Raw genomic sequence first — 19,595 nt, forward strand, 5'->3', positions numbered from 1 at the left:
GATTATTCCCCTCGCCTGCGACAAAAGGAACGCATATATATATCTCCTCCATCTTTATTTCGTTATCAATATGGGTTTTGGCGGTGAGTGTCTAGTATTACATGTCATTGTATTATTCGTACTTAGTATTACTCCATGAGCTGATGAAAGCTTGGATCTGGATAGTAGTAAACGTGCATCGTAGACATTTCCACCTTTCACTCCAATTGGAGCCTCATACCCATATGGTGCCTGTTGATTACACTATACTGATCAATATGTAAGAAGTTTTTAATTGTGAGCACCTTAATCCTAAGTTGATTACTCTGATGATACCAATATTGACTGTTTCTTGTTCTTTTCTGTGTTGATTTTAGGTATCACAAACTACGAAATACAGACGCACGAAGTGTGCATATGGGGGAGTGTGTGCTCATCGTTCCCAAGTGCATCATCGATCAACGAGAGAGCAAGACAGAGTTGGTACGTCCAGCAATATTCTTGTCATTTTCTTGTCATCTCGTTCATTGTCTGAACATGTATGTCCTCAAGTGCCTTCCTTTAGGCCTGCATTCATTTTGTTGACGCGAGCACGCTTCTCTTTGTTAGAACCTTGCAGCTTGGTCCATCCCATCTCACCTTCATCAATCCCATACTGTAGTCTCGTCTTCAGTTTAAGTTCTCTTGTACTCCAGTTTCAATGGTTGAGTTTGGTTCGTTCTTACTTTCACACTTTGATTGGTATATATAATGGCTGTCTAATTAATGTCTGTCTGAAACTTCTGAAATACTTTGGAAATGTCGTCTTATTTTGCTTGGCAATGGACCTGTACCGTCGTTGATCTTTTTGGTAACAGCTCTAATTTGTATTTCTTCCTCGATTCACATACTTGTTTAAATTTGCATTGCCCTGTTGTAGAATAGCTTTCCTGGCTCTCCTTTGCTATTGTTCGCAATTGTATTCTTCAACTTTTTACGGGACCTTCTTGTCTGTAAGTTCGGTTTCCTTAAAATCTCAATGTGTTGACAAACATGCGCTTGTAGCTAGTTGATGGCTGATGTTCTCTGCCTTGACGTAGTTGTGTTAGAGGTAAGACTATTTACCTATAGTATAGTCATAATGTCAGAAATCTATTCTTCAAACTCAATGTCAGAAATCTATTCTTCAAACTCATCCATCTTCACATAAGTGACGAGAGACAAAGTTCTAGTGGGACTACATTTTATTTCAGGATTGAGATGAAATTACCAACAGATGAAACGAAAGACAGAGCAGGATAAGGTAATCGGGCGCCTACGATACAAAGTGAAACGGTTTCACCGGTGGCTGTCAGTTTAAGTGCGGGACTTGGAGCGAAGCTTGTTGAGGGAGCCCTCAGCAATTTCAGCGCGCTCCAGGGCGTCCTCGTACTCGTGCTGGGCCTTGCGGTACTTGGCCATGTTGGACGCAGCCTGCTCCTCCTGTGTCCAATAAAAAGTAATTTGATATCGTTGGAATGTGAAGTGAAACGATAAATTTAGAAAAGGCATTACCTAGTATCGCACAAACTACTGCCACGATATTCGTTATAATAAATAAGCAGAATTGTCGAAACTTCAGGAAACAGTCAGAGTGTTGCTGAGAAAGAAATACTTACAGCCTCCTCCACCTGGCGCTTGAAGGTCTTGATCTTCAGCTGCAGCTTCTCGACCAGCTCCTGGATGCGCTCCTGGTTCTTGCGGTCCTCGTCGGCCTGGAAGGTCATCTCCTTGAGGCGGCGCTCGTTCTTACGCAGCTGCTTCAGATCCTCCTGGTGCAGACGGCTGTGGTGGGAGATCTCGTTCTCCAGGTCGCGGATCTAATAGTTAAAACCAAGTCGGATTGGTGTTACAATTAGTCGTTGTAGACCTGTAGATTTCTACCAACAAACCAATCTGCTATAAATGTCAAACAATTAGTCAGGGTTACTCATCCTGGCTCCCCTTTCTTCCCCTGCTTCAAAGACCGGATACTAACGCGACTTGTGACTTACCCTGTTCTCCTGCTTCTGGATGGCGCGCTTGCCTCCCTTGAGTGCGATAGCCTCAGCCTCATCCAGGCGGCGCTGCAGATCCTTCAGGTTGGCGTCCAAGGTGCGCTTCACCTTCTCGGCGTGCTGAGAGTTCTCCTGCTCCACACGCAGATCCTCAGCCATGCGGGATGTCTAATTGTGAAGAAAATAGCGACGTAGTTACTCCTGTGGTAATAAAAAAAGCTATATAGATTGATACTTTCGTTTGCGATCGTTTCAGACTGTTCTATTTTGAATTGATGGAAAAAAATATGCATACATCAGCCATGGCCTTCTTAGCCCTCTCCTCGGTGCTCTTGTGGTCACTTATGACCTCCTCCAGCTCGGTCTGGATCTGCGACAGGTCGCCGTCCAGCTTGCGCTTGTGTCCGGACAGGGCTGAGTTCTGTGTGCTCAGCTCGCCAAGCCTCTCGTTGGTCTCAACCAGCTGAGATTCAGCGGCCTTACGGGCTCTCTCGGCGTTGTCCAGTGCCCCGCGGACCTTTGAGTAAAATATATCGATTAATTAAAAAAAACAACGTCAGAATGTGAAAGGGGAGAAAAATAGCTCTTAATGTTGAGTTGTAAACTTTAGGAATTCTAGCTTCCAAAGGTAACGTCTACCTACCTCGTCACTCTCGCTCACCAACATCTGGCACTTGCGCTCAGACATGTTGTACTGCTCACGGATTTCATCACGCTGCCTCTGCTCGTCATCGATAGTAACCTGTATCGAAAAAATTATAGTTAATGTCCTTACCCTGAAATACCAATCTTTACCCTGCAGTTGTGTTTAAGTACTGGCACACCGTTATGCACCGATACATGGAGTAGTTTTTTCCTAGTTTTTGTATTCACCCCCAACATAGTTCGATTGGTCATTGCTGACGACTTATATTGTAGAGGACAACAAACATACCAAAGACGATGAGTTACCTGCATCTCCTGGATCTGGGAGTGCAGCTTGGCAATGGTCTTCCTGGCCTCAGCGTTGGACCTGTTGGCGGTCTCCAGCTGAACCTCAACCTCGTTGAGATGGCCTTCCAGGAACTTCTTTGCTCGTTGCGCTTCTCCCTTCTGTTTTGTCTCTATCTCGATAGAGGCCTGCACGCTATCCATGGCGCGTGCCTGGTTCTTACTGGAATATTAAAGATATAAATCGCATTAATTAGTTGAGAATGGAGAATGTATGATGAAAGACGCTATCTGTATGCGTGTCGCATACGTATTCCAAAATATTAGACTGGTTATTTTTCTCGCATTTCATAAAGCTGGGAAACTACTCACCGTGAGCTTTCAAACTCTTCGTCTTTTTCGGCGAGTTTTTTCTCGATATCACCCTTCAGCTGAGCCAGTTCAAGCTGAGTTCTGACAACCTGTGAAAAGAAAAGACAAATCAGTTCGTGGTCTTAAGTGTTATTGTCTAATGTACTTCAACGTCTATACAGCTTTATAGAATAGACTATATTATATGGAGCATTTGTTGTTGTAAGGAATTGTTTGGCGGAAAAATAAATCCAGACCAGATGCATATACTCTTGCTTCTCTTATAACTGAACAATGTATAGTACCTGATAGATTTCAAGTACGGTTTGCTGCCTACTTACTTTGCCCTGTTCAATCTCAAGAGCGCCCTCTGCCTCGTCCAAGGCATTCTGAAGCTCCTCCTTTTCAACGACCAGACGCTTCTTGGTCTTCTCAAGTTCGTGAACGTTCTTTGCACTCTCCGCAAGCTGGTCGTTCAGGTCGTTGATTTCCTCTGTCAAAAAAGAGTAATGATTACATAAACCACACATTAACACATAAACCGTACTGTATTAAGGCGGTGGCGTATATTACTCCGATAATGGGACAAAATCATTTTACATACCCTGCAAGGCCTTATTTTCCTTCTTAAGAGCATCAAGAGCTTCGACGCCTTCGTCGTAGACATTCTTCAGCTTCAGAAGCTCTGTCTGGTAGGCGCGGTGCTCCTTCTGGGATGCCTCCAATTCGGCACCAAGGGTCTCGCACTTCTGCCTCCACTCTGTGGTTTGTTTGTCAACCAGACGCTGCTTCTTCTCCAGCTGAGACGCCAGGGTGTTGGCCTTCTCCACATCCAACATCAGGTCCTCCACCTCACCAGCCAACCTGTTCTTGGTCTTCTCAAGGCTGGCACACTTGGCGTTGGCGGACTCAACCTGTTCCTCGGCGTCTTGCAGACGGGCGGCCAGCTTCTTCTTGGCCTCCTCCAACTCCTCGGTCCTCTGGATGGCGTCGGTCTCGTACTTGGAGCGCCAGGCCGCCACCTCAGAGTTAGCCTTGGCCAGATTACGCTGTATCTCAGACTTGGCCTCCTGCTCCTCCTCCAGGGACTCACGCAGAGCATCGCAGTCGGACTGAGTAGCACGCAGCTGGTGGGCTAGACCATTCTTGCCCTTGGTCTCCTCCTCGAGCTGGCGCTTGACCTCCTCCATCTGCTGTGTGAGCATGCTCTTGGTTCTGTACGTTGAAAGATAAACATTTACTTTAATATTTCTATCAAGACAAGATCTGACAAGATCTTTCGTGGAATTAAGGCTATCGCATGCCACCCCTCCCGCACTTCCAAGATGTACCTGCTGAGCTGGTTTGCAATCCCTTCTGACTCCTCCAGTTGGCGCTGCAGGTCGTTGTTCTCTGCGGTCAGGCGAGTCTTCAGGGATCCCAGTTCCTGTGCGACACGGCCATTCTCCTCCAACCTTGCATTGGCATCAACGTACTGGTCCTCGAGCTGCTTGTTCAGTTTTTCGGCTTGGACCTACAATACAGTTATTTGGAGTTACTTCAAGTAACACTAATGTTGCACCTTTGATTGATTGATTGATTGATTGATTGATTGATAGATCGATTTAATTGGCACCCTAATTATGTAGTTAGGCGTGAATGTCACAACTGTAAATGAACTAACAAATATAACTGGTAGGCCCAGAATTAAGCAATAGTGTTTTTAAGCAACAGTGAGAATGTCAGAACTAATTACCTTCTGCTTGGTGACCTGCTCGACGTTGGAAGCCAAATCATCGACCTCCACCCTGAGGGAGTTCTTCTCCTTCTCAAGCTTGGTCTTGGCCCTCTGCAGGTTCTCGACTGACTCAGTCATGTCTGCCACGGTGTCGTTGTGCTTCTTCCTCAAGCTGGCGGTGGCGGCTTCATGGCCGATGGTAGCCTCCTCAAGCTCACGGCGAACCTATCATGTTTATATGTAGAACAATGCATCGTTGATATAGGAGTTGGTACACTGGCAAAAGGAACAATAATACATTTAAAACCGATCAACTCGTTCTTTTTTTCATCCACCTTTCCTTAGGTATTATTCTGGTTCAATAATCTATCGTTCCTCATCTTTTAGTATCTTTTTAATATCTGAACTATCATACAATGTACCTTCTGGAGCTCGGCCTCCCTCTTCTTGTTCTGCTCAACCTGGGCAGCTGTGGCACCGCTAGATTCCTCCAGCTTCTCACCGATGTCTTCCAACTCACGCGAGAGTTCGGCACGCTGCCTCTCGAGCTGTCAATATGACACATTTACGGGTTACTATCTGTAATATTCTTTGCAGACGATTAATGTAGTCAAGTAATTTTGCAAAACGTCCTCACATTTTGAAATTAAAATCCACAGTAGACACTGATATTACACGAGATGGGTTGAATAGGACATGAGTTTTTGCATATTAGATTTACATGCCCGTGGGAATGCCGTCCCGTTGGCTATACCAACGTAAAGTACCTTAGCACGAGCAGCTCTTTCTGTCTCCAGTTCCTCCTCCAGCTCTTCGATCCTGCCCTGCAGCTCTTTGGTCTTCTTCTGTTGCTGAGTTGCCAGTCCAGTCTCATCCTCCACCTTGGTGTTTAGGGCGTTGATCTCGAACTCTTTCCTACACGAGCCATAAAGAAGGATTTGATATCTACTATCCTAGAAATTCGTTAATAAGGTTTGAAGTAGTTATATAAAAGACAGTCTACGGCTTAGAAATTAGGGCTAGGGCAACGTTAATCCACTCACTTCTTAAGCTTCTCCTCAAGCTCGACCTTGTAGCGCTCAAGTTCAATCACCAGATCCTGGGCGTTCTTCAGGTCGTTCTCCAGCTTCCTCTTGACGCGGTCAACATCAGCACGGATCTTCTTGTCGTGCTCAAGGTTGTCCTCAAGCTGAATACATCAGAAGTAGACATTAATATTTTTTCGGAAAATAATCAGAACGAAATCATAGCTGAAACGAGCATGTCAAAGTCTTGGTCCTTTACATTTACGAAAAGCCGTTACAAGTTTCGGTTCATTTAGTCGTGTCATTATTGATGTGAACGTAATGCATATCTTACGTCATCCAAGGTCTGCTCCAGCTTGACTTTGAGCTTGGTGAGGTTCTGAGTCTTGTCTTCCTCGGACTGGAGGTCATCCAGGGTTTGCTGAAATGTATCCAATAGAAGTAGATAAATGAACTTGATGTCATGTATTCACGATCACAAAGTTTTAGAACCCCGGAAACACGGCGGTCGGTTGCTAGGCTAAAGTCGCATTACTAGGGAGGTATCGGGTTACAGAACGTGTTCGAACGTGGCCGCGCGGGAGTCCCAGGCCGGCCCGGGGGCAACGGGTAAAATTTGAAAATAAACAAAAGTAATTGGAGAGTAAATACTCGTCAAAATAATATGTAATAAGTGATTCTGTTTACCACAAATATTATTCTTGCACTGCCTTTGCTCCACTTTGTGTACATTTGCTTCCAAATGAGATCAATTTCGGATTTCAAAAAGGGTTCACGAGAACCAAACAACTGATTTTCAGAGGCCCCGAAAATTAAAAATAAGGTTAGATTTTTGGATTTTTAGAAATATTACAGTAAATTTAAACTTTCTGTCTTAGGATTTTTTTATTTTTTAACTAAAACTCGACTTACAGTCAAAAGAAGAGCTTAAAACGCAGTGTTTTAACTTTAAATACCGATAATTCATAATCGAGGCCATATTTAAAAAATCCCTAAGACAGAAATCTGCGGAAATCGTTCCTCTTCCAAACAAGCCCTCAATGAGGTAATTTGAGCGATTTTTGGGAATGGTTAAAATACCATGTTTGCACGCATGCTGTGCCACTTGGATATGGGGACCTGGATTTTATAACAGCGTCAACAAGAATTCTGACCTTCAAGGTCACCCACGATGACGGCAGTAGCTTCGTTACATGTTACATATCCACAATAAAACCACGGCATAGATGTAATGTTTTGAAAACGGTTCATATTTGTGGAAAGGTGGATTTTTCCTGTTCCGTGGTTCCCAAGTAAAAAAGGGCTTGAAGTAGCCGGTTGTAGCGGCTTTACTGTAAATGACCGCGGGTAACCCCGGATCGAACGCCCGCTCTATTCGAATGACGTCATATCGAACAAGATTCGCGGGTTCGGGGGATTCGATCTCCATAGTAGCGGAGTGGGACTTTTGGGCCCAAATCTGACCATCGTGAAAGGTCAAGATATTCTTGAAAGAAGAAAGCGAAGTAAAGAAAGACGAGCCTACCGCATTGAGCTCCTCCAGCTTCTTCTTCTCGCGGCCAAGCTTGCCGATCAGCTCGTCGTTGACGGCCACCTCCTCAGTCATGGCGCGCAGTTTGTCCTCAACTTCCTGCTTTTCCTTTTCCCTCTTGGTCAGTTTGGCCGTTATGGTTTCAATCTCCTTCTTCATCTCGTCGCATTCTTGTTCCGCCTGTGTAAATAAAAGACATATATCTGCTTAAATGAACTGTAAGAACTTTGGTTTAAAAAGCTCGGAAATCAACTGACTGAAACCAACAACTGTACTGTACCACACAAAGAGGGATTCTACGAGAGCCAATGTATATATATATATATATACTTTTAAATCCGATAGACTATGTAAAGTTTTTTAGTTGTAAATATTTCATCGTGGACACTTCTTTTAAAGCGGACTGTGTATGATGCTGCCTGTTGGTAAACTCGTGATGTAATTGTGACGTACCTTCATCTTCTTGGACTCCATCTGCCTGTTCTGGTCGGAAACATCCTCCACGCGCTCCTCGATTTCCTGCAGCTGGGCGTCCAGTTCTGCCTTCTCCTTCAGCAGGGAATTCACGCGCTCCTCGCCGTTCAACATGATGTCCCTCTCCTGTGGAACAAGTCAGCACATAATCAGAGAACATACATTGTGTGCATTTGACACATCATTTTTAAAGTCACGCGGACCCTTAGCGTGATTAATTCCTTTTAGGACTCAATATTATCGACAGGCCAAGACAACAATTATGCTTTGTTTCAATGTCACCATGGCAAGAGAAATATAGGATTCTTACGTTGAATAACAACTCGTTGATCTTGTCCTTGGCAGCTAGAACGTCGTTGTATTTTGCTTGCAACTCCGCCCGATCCTTGGTAACCTTCTCATAGTGTTTTTCCATTGCCTGAAAGAAAGAAGATAGTATTAGTGTATTCTTGGAACTACTAGAATCGTGAGACCATACAACGACCAGTATGTGTCAAATGTATGGAGTGTTACAAATAATGCAGAACTAATATTTTCAGATTTGATGTCTATTGGAAGTCTTGTGGTGTAGTTAAAACTGATGTACTCGTACGTTTGTAATTATTATCCGCTCGACAGACCAATACAAAGTTGTGGTAGTCAGTACTAGATGTAAAATTAGTCGTTGACAAGTCAGATAGATGTACCTGAGAATAAGATTATTCAATCCCTTGATGCCAGTGCTCGAGCATTTGTTCCTGGCTAGCGCCTGCTTATTGTTCAATAATATAAATGAAACCGAGAAGCTCACCGCAAATTTGATCTTGGTTTCCTTGAGCAGTTCCTCTGCCATACCTCCAGTTAGCTTGGGTTGCAGAGCCTGGTACATCCTGATCCACCAGTCGTTACGGAGCCTGAACCAGGCGCGGATGTTGCGCTGCAGTGTGCCGACAGCCGCCCTACAATGTAATAGACAACACAATATATGAATGAATCATTGGGTGACGGACAGGTTTACAATAGTCAAAGGCGGTAAAGGGATTCGATTATTGTTTCCAATCTTGACGTGTTGGCAAAAAAAGTGCACAGTATGTTACTTCACTGACGACAACATGAACCACTCACCTTGAGCCCCACAGCTTCATGTACTTCTTACGCTGGAGCTTGCCAAAAGAGCGAGACGTGATCTTGGTCCAAATCTCGTTGACCTTCTCCTCGCGGATCTCCTCAAGGATAGCCAGGGTGCCAGCCTTGAAGAACACCTTATTGAGACCACAGGAGTACCTGGCCTTGTCCAACTTGATCTTGTCCAGGATCATTTGGCAGGCTTCCTTACCCTCCAAGAATTCGTTGGGGTCGAACAAGTCAGCGGCCAGAATCTTGTACCTAAAGGTATAGAATGGTTTTGCGAAGTTATGCGTTCTGAAGGGCTATCTTTTTCTCAGAGTGAAAAATCCATTTCCACCAAAATCCATTATGATATACCAAGATGAACAATTAAAAAGATGCTATGCAAATTTTCTTGTCTGTACAATGAATTAACTATCCCAAAATGTAGCCGGAAATATACGAATGTCGAAGCCATGGTCTCACCTGTCGAAGAAGTCAGCATAGATGCTCCTGTTGGGGAAGCCCTTCTGACAGATACGGATACCCTCAAGTACACCGTTGCAAGTCAGCTGGTTGAAGACCAGAGGCCCGTCGATGATACCACCAGTCTTGATTTCGTTGGGGATCAGGCAACGCACGAAGCTGGGGTAGGTGGCGTGGAGGTTGGCCATCAATGATGCCAATTGCCCCTATGGGAAAAACGTAGAGAAACGCGGTTAGCTTACGAAGTAGTTAAACGTTTGATGTAAAGTGGAAGGGGTTCTGAAGGAAATCATACAGCCGTGAACAAGGGATGTGATTGCAAAGTATTTGTCTTCCCGTACTGTCGAATACTGACCCTATGCACACTGGTCACAGTCTGCATGGAGCCACTCTTCTTCCTCTTGCCACCGCTCTTGTCAGCTGTAAGATTATGACGAAACGTGTAAACAACACATAACATATTCTAGATACGTTATCGTGCGCAAATAAAGTCACCAATGCGTTGTAAAAATCTAAAGATTGTACGTGTATTAAATCAACAATAACTGACCAGCCTGCTCCTCTGCTGTCTGATAGTCTGCCCAGATGAAAGGCATAAGCGGGTTCTTGCTGCCCTTCAGGGTGATGACAGCGCTCTCGTTCACGGGGTCCTTGTTCTTGTCCAGCCAGCCGTTGATGTTGTAGGCCACAGGTCCGGCGTAGTGACCCAGCTCGAAGTGAGCCTCGTACTTCTTCTTGCCTGGCTTGGGCTTGCCGTACTTGGGATTCTTACCCAGATGAGTACTATTCAACTTCTCAATGTGGGTCTTGTCACTAGCCTTGGGCATGATGCACTGTTCTTCTAGGATGGGCAGCAGGCCATTTTTCTGTAAACGTTAAGTAATTGCATTTAGTCATTAACTTGTTTGCCTTTACAAATAACAAGTTCGATAAACCGCGTACCTTACACATAGTTTACATGTATTTATTGGCACACAAGCTCATAGCTGTACCATGACTGTGATATTTTATATCTTGCAATACACAAAAAATCGCTCAGATATCATTAACCTTTAGAGTTTACGTTATACTTCTTCCGTATATGGGACCTTAATTATTTAGATTTGCATTTGGCTGACCATTTCGAAAAAATACTATCGCTAACCTTTTCAATCAGTTCCAAGCAGGCTGCCAAGTCCATGCCGAAGTCGACGAAGGTCCATTCAATCTGCTCAGCCTTGTACTCCTCCTGCTCTTGTACGAACATGTGGTGGTTGAAGAACTGCTGCAGCTTCTCGTTGGTGTAGTTGATGCACAACTGGTCCAGACTGTTCAGCTGAAGAACGCAAAGCAGAAGATGTCAATTTCCAGCATTAACAACCCTGTGAAGTATTCTGTGTATGCATCTGCAGTTACACTGCATCACTCAATGAGAGATATTATCAACAATTACATCCAACTGCAATGATTGGCACAACATACTGGGACGTAATATCAATTCAATTCTATGACAGACTGTTTCTAGCGTGTGTACCACTTTAATGTGCCATGTGCTTATTGTCTAACAAGTTCACCTCGAAGATCTCAAAGCCAGCAATATCCAGCACACCAATGAAGAAGGCTCTCTCGTGCTCAGTAGCCAGGGTCTCGTTACACTTGTCGATCAGGTACTTGAAGACCTTGCCATAGATACCCTTGGCCAAACCGCTGGTGGAGTTGGAACACTGTTGGGCAGTCTGACCCTTGGTCACAAACTCGTTGCCGACCTTGACACGTGGCTTCAAGATGTTGTTCAAAAGTTGCATGCCATCGACACCGAACATACGGCCTGCCTTCTCCGCAGCTATTTTGTGACAAATGATAAAACTATTGTTATATTTGGCACAAAGCTTTGAAATGCAACAGGCTTATGATATAGCAAATGAAGTACTATTGCTGAAATAGTATAGGTGCTTTTATTTGTCAGAAATGACATAAACATGAAGATTTTTTGCGTTTCAACAAATGGTACTTACGGGCGGGATCGTCGCAGTCTCCCTGCTCTTTCTTGTCCACGTACTTCAGATTTCCCATGTGCAGGATTCCAGCGCAGAAGTCGTAAACACTGGACTTGTCCTCAGGTGCGAAACCAAGGATGTCGAAACCCTCATCCGTTAGACGCATCTCCTCCTGGTCATCCATACCGGCCACGGTGTACACACCCTCCTTCACGAAGTGGTACACGGAGGGGTCCGTGCCAGTCATGATGCGCTCTGCATAACAAATCATTAAATGTGCTTCGAGCCTTTTTGGCACAATTGTTAATTTGATATGATATCTATTGGATGTCACTATCGTCCGGCATCATAGGTTTACTTGTGTATTTTAAATCTCCAGATGTCAACGACCATTCTTACCAGTGACAGCCGGGATGCCGTTGGACATGATGAGGAAGAAGATGTGGTAACCACGCTCCATGCCGGGCAGCTGATCTACTACACGAGACTTCTCCAGCAGGTCTGTAATTGGAAAAATTCATCTCGTGAGTGATACGTAGTATTTACATTATACTAGTAACAGAATATGAAAGTAAATTGTTGTGATGTTGACTTTGCCTTTGTGCTTTAGAGAAGACGTTTTTTGCCATGTTTAAAGCCCTCGTTCTGACAAGTTAACAAGCAACAAGCGTATGACTACAGATTTGCAGAAATCCTAAAGGTGCTTACAGCTCTCGATGTCAGCTCCGGATAGCTTGCCAATCTTGGTGAAATGGATACGGATGAATTTACCCTGTAGGCAAGACAATGCAAGAAAAGTTATATAACGATTTTCAAGTAACATGATGTAGATGCTATGAAGAATACGTACGTGCATTCAATTTAGAACCATTTGTCCTTTTATGCAGAACCTCGTCCGTCTACTAAACAGGCCTACAAAGAACAATTATTGAACACAAAGACACAAAGTTACACGGGAGTACTTACGAATCGGGAGGAGTTGTTGTTCCTCACGGTCTTGGCGTTACCGAAAGCCTCCAGTACAGGGTTAGTCTGCACGATCTGCTCCTCTAGACCGATCTGGCAACAAGGGAAATAAGTAGAATGGTAAGGGTGTGGTGACAAGTAAATATGAAAGAGGGAGAAACTAACACGAAATGGTCACGAGCAATTGAGATGAACAGGGTTGGAAAGTAGTGATATTGTTACTTTTCCTCGTTTGTAACTGTGGTGCGAAGTAGCAAATTTGCTGAAACGTCGTACCTTCTTCTCCTGGCCACCACCGGGAGTTCCAGCAACCATGGCCAGGTAGGCAATAACCTTCTTCGTGTTCTCAGTCTTCCCGGCACCAGACTCGCCACTGAAGTGAAGGCAAGATATAGTACAACAGTTACTATACGATTCATTGGTTTAAAAATCGTTTCGATTTTAACTATTGATAGAATCGTATGAGAAATTCAGTGACGTTCAGCTATCAAACCATTAATGAGATCATTCGGTGGCGTTGTTGGCGTAAAGTATGAAATTTCCTTACGTGATGAGGCAAGATTGGCACTGGCGCTCTGACACCATGTTCTGGTAGGCATTGTCCACCACGCAGAAGAGATGGGGAGGCACCTCCGTACGCCTCTTGCCGCGGTACTGGTCCACCACGTTTGACGTATAGATGGGCAACAGCTTGAAGGGGTTGATCACGACGCAGAAAAGGCCGGAGTAGGTCTGTAAAAACAATCAGAGCTCATTTTGACGAAGATTCTGTCCCTAATGTAGTTGTAGACTAAAAAGCTGGTAATAGAAATACAGTACACTAAATCATCCAAATCTTTAAGGCTGTAACTTTTAGCTCCACGGGCAAAAAAAGTAAGACATTGAAATATTTCATATGTGTCTAGCTCCCGTTCCAGTGCCATAGGTGAAACATTCAAGGGGCACTATTTTCCTTTTGTTTTGTTTTGTTTTGTTATGACAAAACTTTGAAAGAAATCGTTGTTTGTCACTGTACGCGAAGTGTAAAGAGCTGATGTGGAGGTAGATCAGAGTAAAGACAAGGATACTCACGTAGATAAGAGTGTTCTCATAACGCTCCCTCAGGTTACCCAGCACGGCGGCCTCGTGCAGGAAGGTCATGTTCACCATGTCCTCTGCGCAGGCGAACTTGGACGGGTTCTGTTGCAGCAGCTTGTTCTTCTTGACGACAACAGTCTGATGATAGAGAAACACACGGGATTGCATGTTACGAAGGTATCAAAATAGATATTAAGAAACCGGTGTTCTACATTCGATAAGTATCATGCTCATGGTACCCTTCTGATTATGATTCAACCACTTGACTTGAGGGTTCAAACAGCACTACACGTAAATACACAGTCTCTTACTTCGGTGTTAGAGGGTCCTGGATTGTCCAATGCTTTTATCACGAACTATTTGTGAACAAACACCTGTTATCGGTTGTTTTCGTTTCGTCTTGGTGTCGGTTTGTTTTCTTTTCCCGTTGTTTTAGCTGTAGAAAAAATTGTCTTGGGATTTATTTTCGATTTGACCCATGTTGCTTTCAGTTGTTTTCGGGTTGTTCTCTGTAATTAGCCAGATCGACTTACCGCTCCCCCTGCACCTACGCAGGTGACGTCATCACCTTTCTCGCTCTTTACTTCGACCTTGATGAAGATTTCCTTTTTATCAGGAGCCCAGAAGTTCTTCTTAGGATCATACGGAGCCATTTTCAGCTTCCGCATCTCGTCTGGTTTCCCCGCGAGGAACCATTCGGACGGCTGGTCCATGAGACTGGGACCGTAGGCTGGCATCGTGGCTCTTTGGTTGGAGGCTCAGACCAAGGAGAACTAGAGTGACTGCAGCTGGGGGGGGGGAAGGAGCATGATGAGGACTCGACAAATGTTTACATTAACGTTTATGCTAATCAATCTCTTCTCTTGGCAATCAGACTGGGGTCCGAATCTTTCGCTTTGGTTGCAAAATTTGAATAGCTGGTTTCTATTATAATTAGAAGCTGCATGCTTCAGAAGGAACGGCAATATATTGCCATTGCTATCGTTCAGTGTAGCGGTGGATTCTCTCACAACCCGATCCCCGAACAGATTAGGGTTTACTTAGCTAAAAGCTGTCTGTGTCTACGTACATCACAACTTGTCAACAACTTATTGAAACATTCCACCTCATGCCCGCAACATGCACGGTCCGGTGCGGATCAAGTTTATAACGACAAGCACAGGCACTTGGCATTTTGACTTGTATATATACTCTTACCACACGTGCGGTTCAATGTTACTGATAGGTATACCGTAAAAACGTTTTTCAATGCAAAAACTACTGAAAAAAAAACAATTATATCATGTAAGGCTGAACATATTCATGGTACCACATCACTCACCTTCAACGGGCAAAGCTGTGAATATACCGTTGGTTATCGGACCCTTATATAAGGGATCTCCGTGGAATAATTATACCGAAAAGGGTATTATCTATAGATAGGAAAAAAGATCTGAAGATTTTCTGTTGGTCAGACATTTAGTACGACATTTGGCTATTGGTTGATTCTTAATGTTGCGGTCAAGGGTAACGTATAACGTCAGGGAGGCGAACTTGACTGATGCGCGCCGCAGCTGTGTCGGCAGTATGGCACACTTGGCAGTTTCAGCAGCTAATAATACTGATAGAAAAACAACGATGGCATATTTCACATCGTCTGTTGTATCTATTACCAGAGTATATTTGTTACTGGGGGTGTCTCGCAGCAGGTGGAAAGAGTCAAACGGGTCAAATGGCACTATCCAACAGCTGGCGCTACTCCAAGTACGAAAACAATATCGCACTGGACTGCATTTTCTAGATTGTGCGATATATCCAACACTGAAATTTAGAAAGAGGTAGGTGAATGTCAGTCGTTAAATGTTCTACAGTGACATGATGTTAGCTTTCAGTTACAGTGTATAGTTTCAGCCGTTAACACTTCAGTACTAACGTTAGACATGACGTGGATTTGCTTGAAGCGTTACAAACGCCTATTTCTGGAACATACAATGTACATGTGTGGTGTGTTGAACTTGGCTCGTCAGTCAACTTGGTTTTACTGAATTATTTAGGTTGTAACCAAATATAGGTAGTTGCCAGATAGGCAGAGAAAAAGAAAGTTTCTTTCAATCCATGGGTGTTCAAAAACATTTCATTTCATTATCATGTTGTGTTTTGCATGTCGATAGAAAGAACATAGGATTTCTGCTGGATCAAGTGTATTTGCGTAATAAAAGATATACTAAGAGCGCTGCATTCTCCCTCTTATGATATTACTGGCAAAAAAACTAACTTGAACTGCATTACTGGCTACTTCTGCTTCAAAGAACTGTCAAATGGGCAACGATGGAAGAAAAACCTGAACATCTAAGCTTTGCGCAAGCTCTATTGCCATTTACATGTATTATTTTAGAAAATGTTTATGTTATGTCAGTCATGGCGACTGGCTAGTGGTCAGTAGTACACATAGTGTATGGCATATTTATTACTGGGACAATGTTTAAAGTGGAAGCATCCATCTCAAAAGCTTTTGCTCATCCGTATGATTCAGCACATGTACTTTTACCAACGTTCATAACAGTTCTCAATAATCTTAGAATGCATATGGTTTGTTCGGACCAGTGGCCAGCGACGGTTCTTCTGTGGATTATTAATTTTAAACATTTGGAGCTGGTGTATTAAAAAACATGTCATAGGCATATAATACACCTAGGACCTGCTATTCGGTGGTCTTGTCAAAGGCAGTGGTGACTCGACCACAATCTTTGTAAAATTGACCTTCTGTTGTCACAGCTGTGTTCAACAGTATGGCACGTTTGGAACTTTCAGGAGCTAATAATACTGAAAGTAAACAGACTTCGCATATCCTAAATTTTCATGTATTCTTAATGTTACAGGACTCTCCCCAAGCAAGGAAGCAAGGGTACTCCCCCTCCCCCCAAATCCTAGCACCTCTCCCAAAATGTTCAAATTTTCTCTTAGTATCTTCATACAAATTCTCTGCTTTTTCATCAACCGATTAGGGAGTATCTCACCTCTAAGAATATCTGGGGAGACCCCTGCGTTATTAGGAGGCCTACAACTTGGTGCCGACTAGGCCATTTGGTGCGGTACAGCATCTAGAATTACCAAAGGAAAACAATTTGGTCTGAGGTCCACATGCTCTCAATTTCCGGGTATGCTCAGCGTCGAAAGTTCGTCGAGAAGGTTATGGCAAGCAGTTAACGTTTGTGAGTACAATGTATACTATTACAGTATATCTTTCACATGTTAACACTTCTGTTTGGAACTGTGCGTGCTAGGAAACGCAGATTTAGTTGGCTCAAAAATCAAGCTTTTAGTTGTACTGATGTTGCTTGTTGTTCCTGTAATCCAATATGTGTGCGACGACATTGGCACCAACGTAAAAGGTGTATGTAATTTTGATTTTTGTCCCTCTAACCGTCCTTCTGTACAATCTATTGAATGATATATTCTACAGTCATGCTGCACACAGCACCGCCTTTTTTAAATAAAGGTAATGTATTGTATTTCTGACGATGCCCAATGTTAATGCATGGGATTGGATGAGCAGTTCAATATGGGTGCCCCAGTCGACTTTTGCGACTCCTTGTTAAAGGGATATAGTTCAACTTTCTGCATTGCAACATTTATAATCTGTTTTATTTTACTAATAGGGAGGGTATTCTTTGAAGTTCTAAGTTCCAACTAAGAACTAGAAGTAGAACCTGATGAATGTAAGAAACTAGATCTGGATATTTGAAGATGATTGTTTTTGGTCTACATGATTCACATCACATCTTGCATATTTGGATGACTTCGGCTAGATGAGTTAAATGTTCTAGGCATGTGTATCTGTATAGCCAGTATAGCCGCCCTTCGGCGTAACACACCAGAAATACAAGCGGCTTAGGTCGGAAGACTCTGGTTTTTAGGAGCTTTGGGGTGTATATTATTGGCTTAAATGTTTGTCAAAACTAGAGGCTTTGATCTAGCTTTCTCCTTCGTCTGCACCAGCCACACTAGATGAATATTCGGAATATTCCACTTCATCGCGACTTTTATAGAACTAAATTCGCCAAAAAGCAGTTACTCAAGCAACTGGATATGATTTTGAAAACGTCAGACGTTTCAGCTAGTATCCACTAGCTTTCGTCAGTGATTGTGAGACCAGAGGGGAAAACAGGTTTATAAGCACAACCTATTGATTGATATGCAAATAAAGTGAAGACAATTTTTTGGAAGTCGAAAAAGGAACAAAAGTCAGACAAGTCAAGACAAGATGATGCAAATTAGTCTGAAAGCTCCTGTTATACAGAACAGGAGCTTAAGTGTTGTCTGTTCTGGGCGCTGGGAGTGCCAAATCCCAAGTGCCGGAAAGATCGACCCGTAGCCCCCCTTCCCTGTTGAGGGTGGGGTTGTACATTCTTTCATATATTCGACTTCCAAAAAATTGTCTTCACTTTATTTGCATATCAATCAATAGGTTGTGCTTATAAACCTGTTTTCCCCTCTGGTCTCACAGTCACTGGCGAAAACTAGTGGATACTAGCTGAAACGTCTGACGTTTTCAAAATCATATCCAGTTGCTTGAGTAACTGCTTTTTGGCGTATCGTATTACCTGGATGTCTAACCTTCATCGACGTAGAACTAAATTCTTCTGTGACGATATTAACAAATGTCAGGTTCGTATTGATGCTCAACTATGGACATGATTTGGTTGCAAAACCATCTAGATACTTCTGAGGGAATATGCACCTTAAAGATTTTTATTTTTCCACTATTTGCATTCTTTTGCCATAACTGTCCCCACAAGTGTCTCGTAACGGCCGTGAATTTGCCCCGTCATGCATAACTTCTCAGTTCTCCATATAACTGCTGTCAAATATGCAGAGCTTGACTCAGCTGCTGTTGTCGTCAAGGTTAAGGTGATGTAATGCAAGTGGTTCCTAAGCTAAAATACCCACCAATAGTAACCAAGCGCCAATCTTTTTATGGGTTTATACCATAGCAGAATGTGTTGATTTCGGAGTGCGTATGGTTCAGCCTTCAAACTGGGATAGACAAGGTCAGTGTGGATTCCCTAGTCAAATTGATTCTTAGATCTAGTTCCTAGTGTTGCAGATGTATTTTTGAGATGGACAACATTACTTTTGAAGAATACTTTGAGAGGAGGCGTATAAGCAACTGAAAGATATAGCTCTTTTTTGTGTTAGGCATAGGGCTTGCTACCCAAGCCTCAGTAGATCACAGCAGCTAAACGTTCTAGTAGCCTCACTTCTAAAACATAGATGACTACTAAACATGGATTAAAAATTGAATTAAAAGTCATAGCTTTTTTTCTCGCCTGTATCTTTGTATTAAAAGTAAAAGTACAGGTTCGACAATATAATCTGTCATTGATATGCTAGTGAAATATGCTTGTGTAAAATTTGTGGAGACGAATAAGGCTTACAAGCAAACTACATGTATCATAGGTTTTTAGACCTGGATGTAATCAATGCTTGCAATATAAGCTTGGACAGACCTAAGTATGTTGTCCTGTCCCGAATCTAAAAAGGACTAGATATAGGCATGTGGTATCAGTAAAAAGGCAGTAATATTATTAACATAAAACGCTGAGTAGACACCGCAAATTATAAGGTTTGATTTACCGAGGTGAGGTCTTGGTGACGTTCACAGTGATCTGTGCCTAAGAGAATGTCAGCGCCAGATCCAGTGACTACTTTATGTCGATCCGGACATATTTTGTACCTATTTTGGGAACCTAGCAGAAAAATAATCCATGTTATTTGTTACTGTGATCATTCCCCTCGCCTTCGAGAATAAGAACGCAGATATACTATTATATGTCTCCTCCATCCTTATTTCGTTATCAATATCTTACATTCCATCATTCACTCCAATTGGAGTTGCCTGTTGGTTACACTATACTGATCAATATGTAACCCTTGCACATTCAAACCAAGCGTTGTTTTCAACTGTCTACTGAGGATCGGATCTCCCATGCGTAGTGATTA

At 43.2% G+C, this 19,595-nt stretch overlaps 1 protein-coding gene across 1 annotated transcript; it reads right to left on the bottom strand.

Annotated features, from left to right (window-relative positions):
- Window positions 1–1,184: 1,184 nt before the first annotated feature.
- Window positions 1,185–14,365, bottom strand: LOC109467092 (myosin-7-like). Its single transcript, XM_019764997.1, has 33 exons — window positions 14,147–14,365; window positions 13,608–13,751; window positions 13,084–13,268; window positions 12,813–12,909; window positions 12,537–12,629; window positions 12,279–12,342; window positions 11,970–12,071; window positions 11,589–11,825; window positions 11,148–11,416; window positions 10,739–10,909; window positions 10,145–10,460; window positions 9,950–10,014; window positions 9,595–9,800; window positions 9,127–9,387; window positions 8,813–8,960; window positions 8,333–8,440; window positions 8,002–8,148; window positions 7,543–7,728; window positions 6,352–6,438; window positions 6,036–6,181; window positions 5,760–5,907; window positions 5,415–5,540; window positions 5,011–5,217; window positions 4,607–4,788; window positions 3,880–4,490; window positions 3,617–3,768; window positions 3,297–3,385; window positions 2,946–3,147; window positions 2,638–2,736; window positions 2,290–2,511; window positions 1,992–2,162; window positions 1,617–1,817; window positions 1,185–1,440 (listed from the first exon to the last, which is right to left on the bottom strand). The coding sequence occupies exons 1-33, from the start codon at window positions 14,348–14,350 to the stop codon at window positions 1,315–1,317; spliced, it is 5,772 nt and encodes a 1,923-aa protein (XP_019620556.1). The 5' UTR covers window positions 14,351–14,365; the 3' UTR covers window positions 1,185–1,314.
- Window positions 14,366–19,595: the final 5,230 nt, after the last annotated feature.

The sequence above is a fragment of the Branchiostoma belcheri genome, unplaced genomic scaffold (genome assembly GCF_001625305.1).
Source record: "Branchiostoma belcheri isolate BF01 breed outbred unplaced genomic scaffold, Haploidv18h27 scaffold175, whole genome shotgun sequence".
Taxonomy (NCBI): domain Eukaryota; kingdom Metazoa; phylum Chordata; class Leptocardii; order Amphioxiformes; family Branchiostomatidae; genus Branchiostoma; species Branchiostoma belcheri.

Coding starts and splice junctions, on each gene's coding strand:
- LOC109467092 (XM_019764997.1), bottom strand. CDS start 14,350: ATGCCAGCCTACGGTCCCAGTCTCATGGACCAGCCGTCCGAATGGTTC. Junction 12,630..12,812: donor GTGGTGGCCAGGAGAAGAAG/GTACGACGTTTC, acceptor CCTTGTTGCCAG/ATCGGTCTAGAGGAGCAGAT. Junction 9,801..9,949: donor CTGTGACCAGTGTGCATAGG/GTCAGTATTCGA, acceptor TTTTTCCCATAG/GGGCAATTGGCATCATTGAT.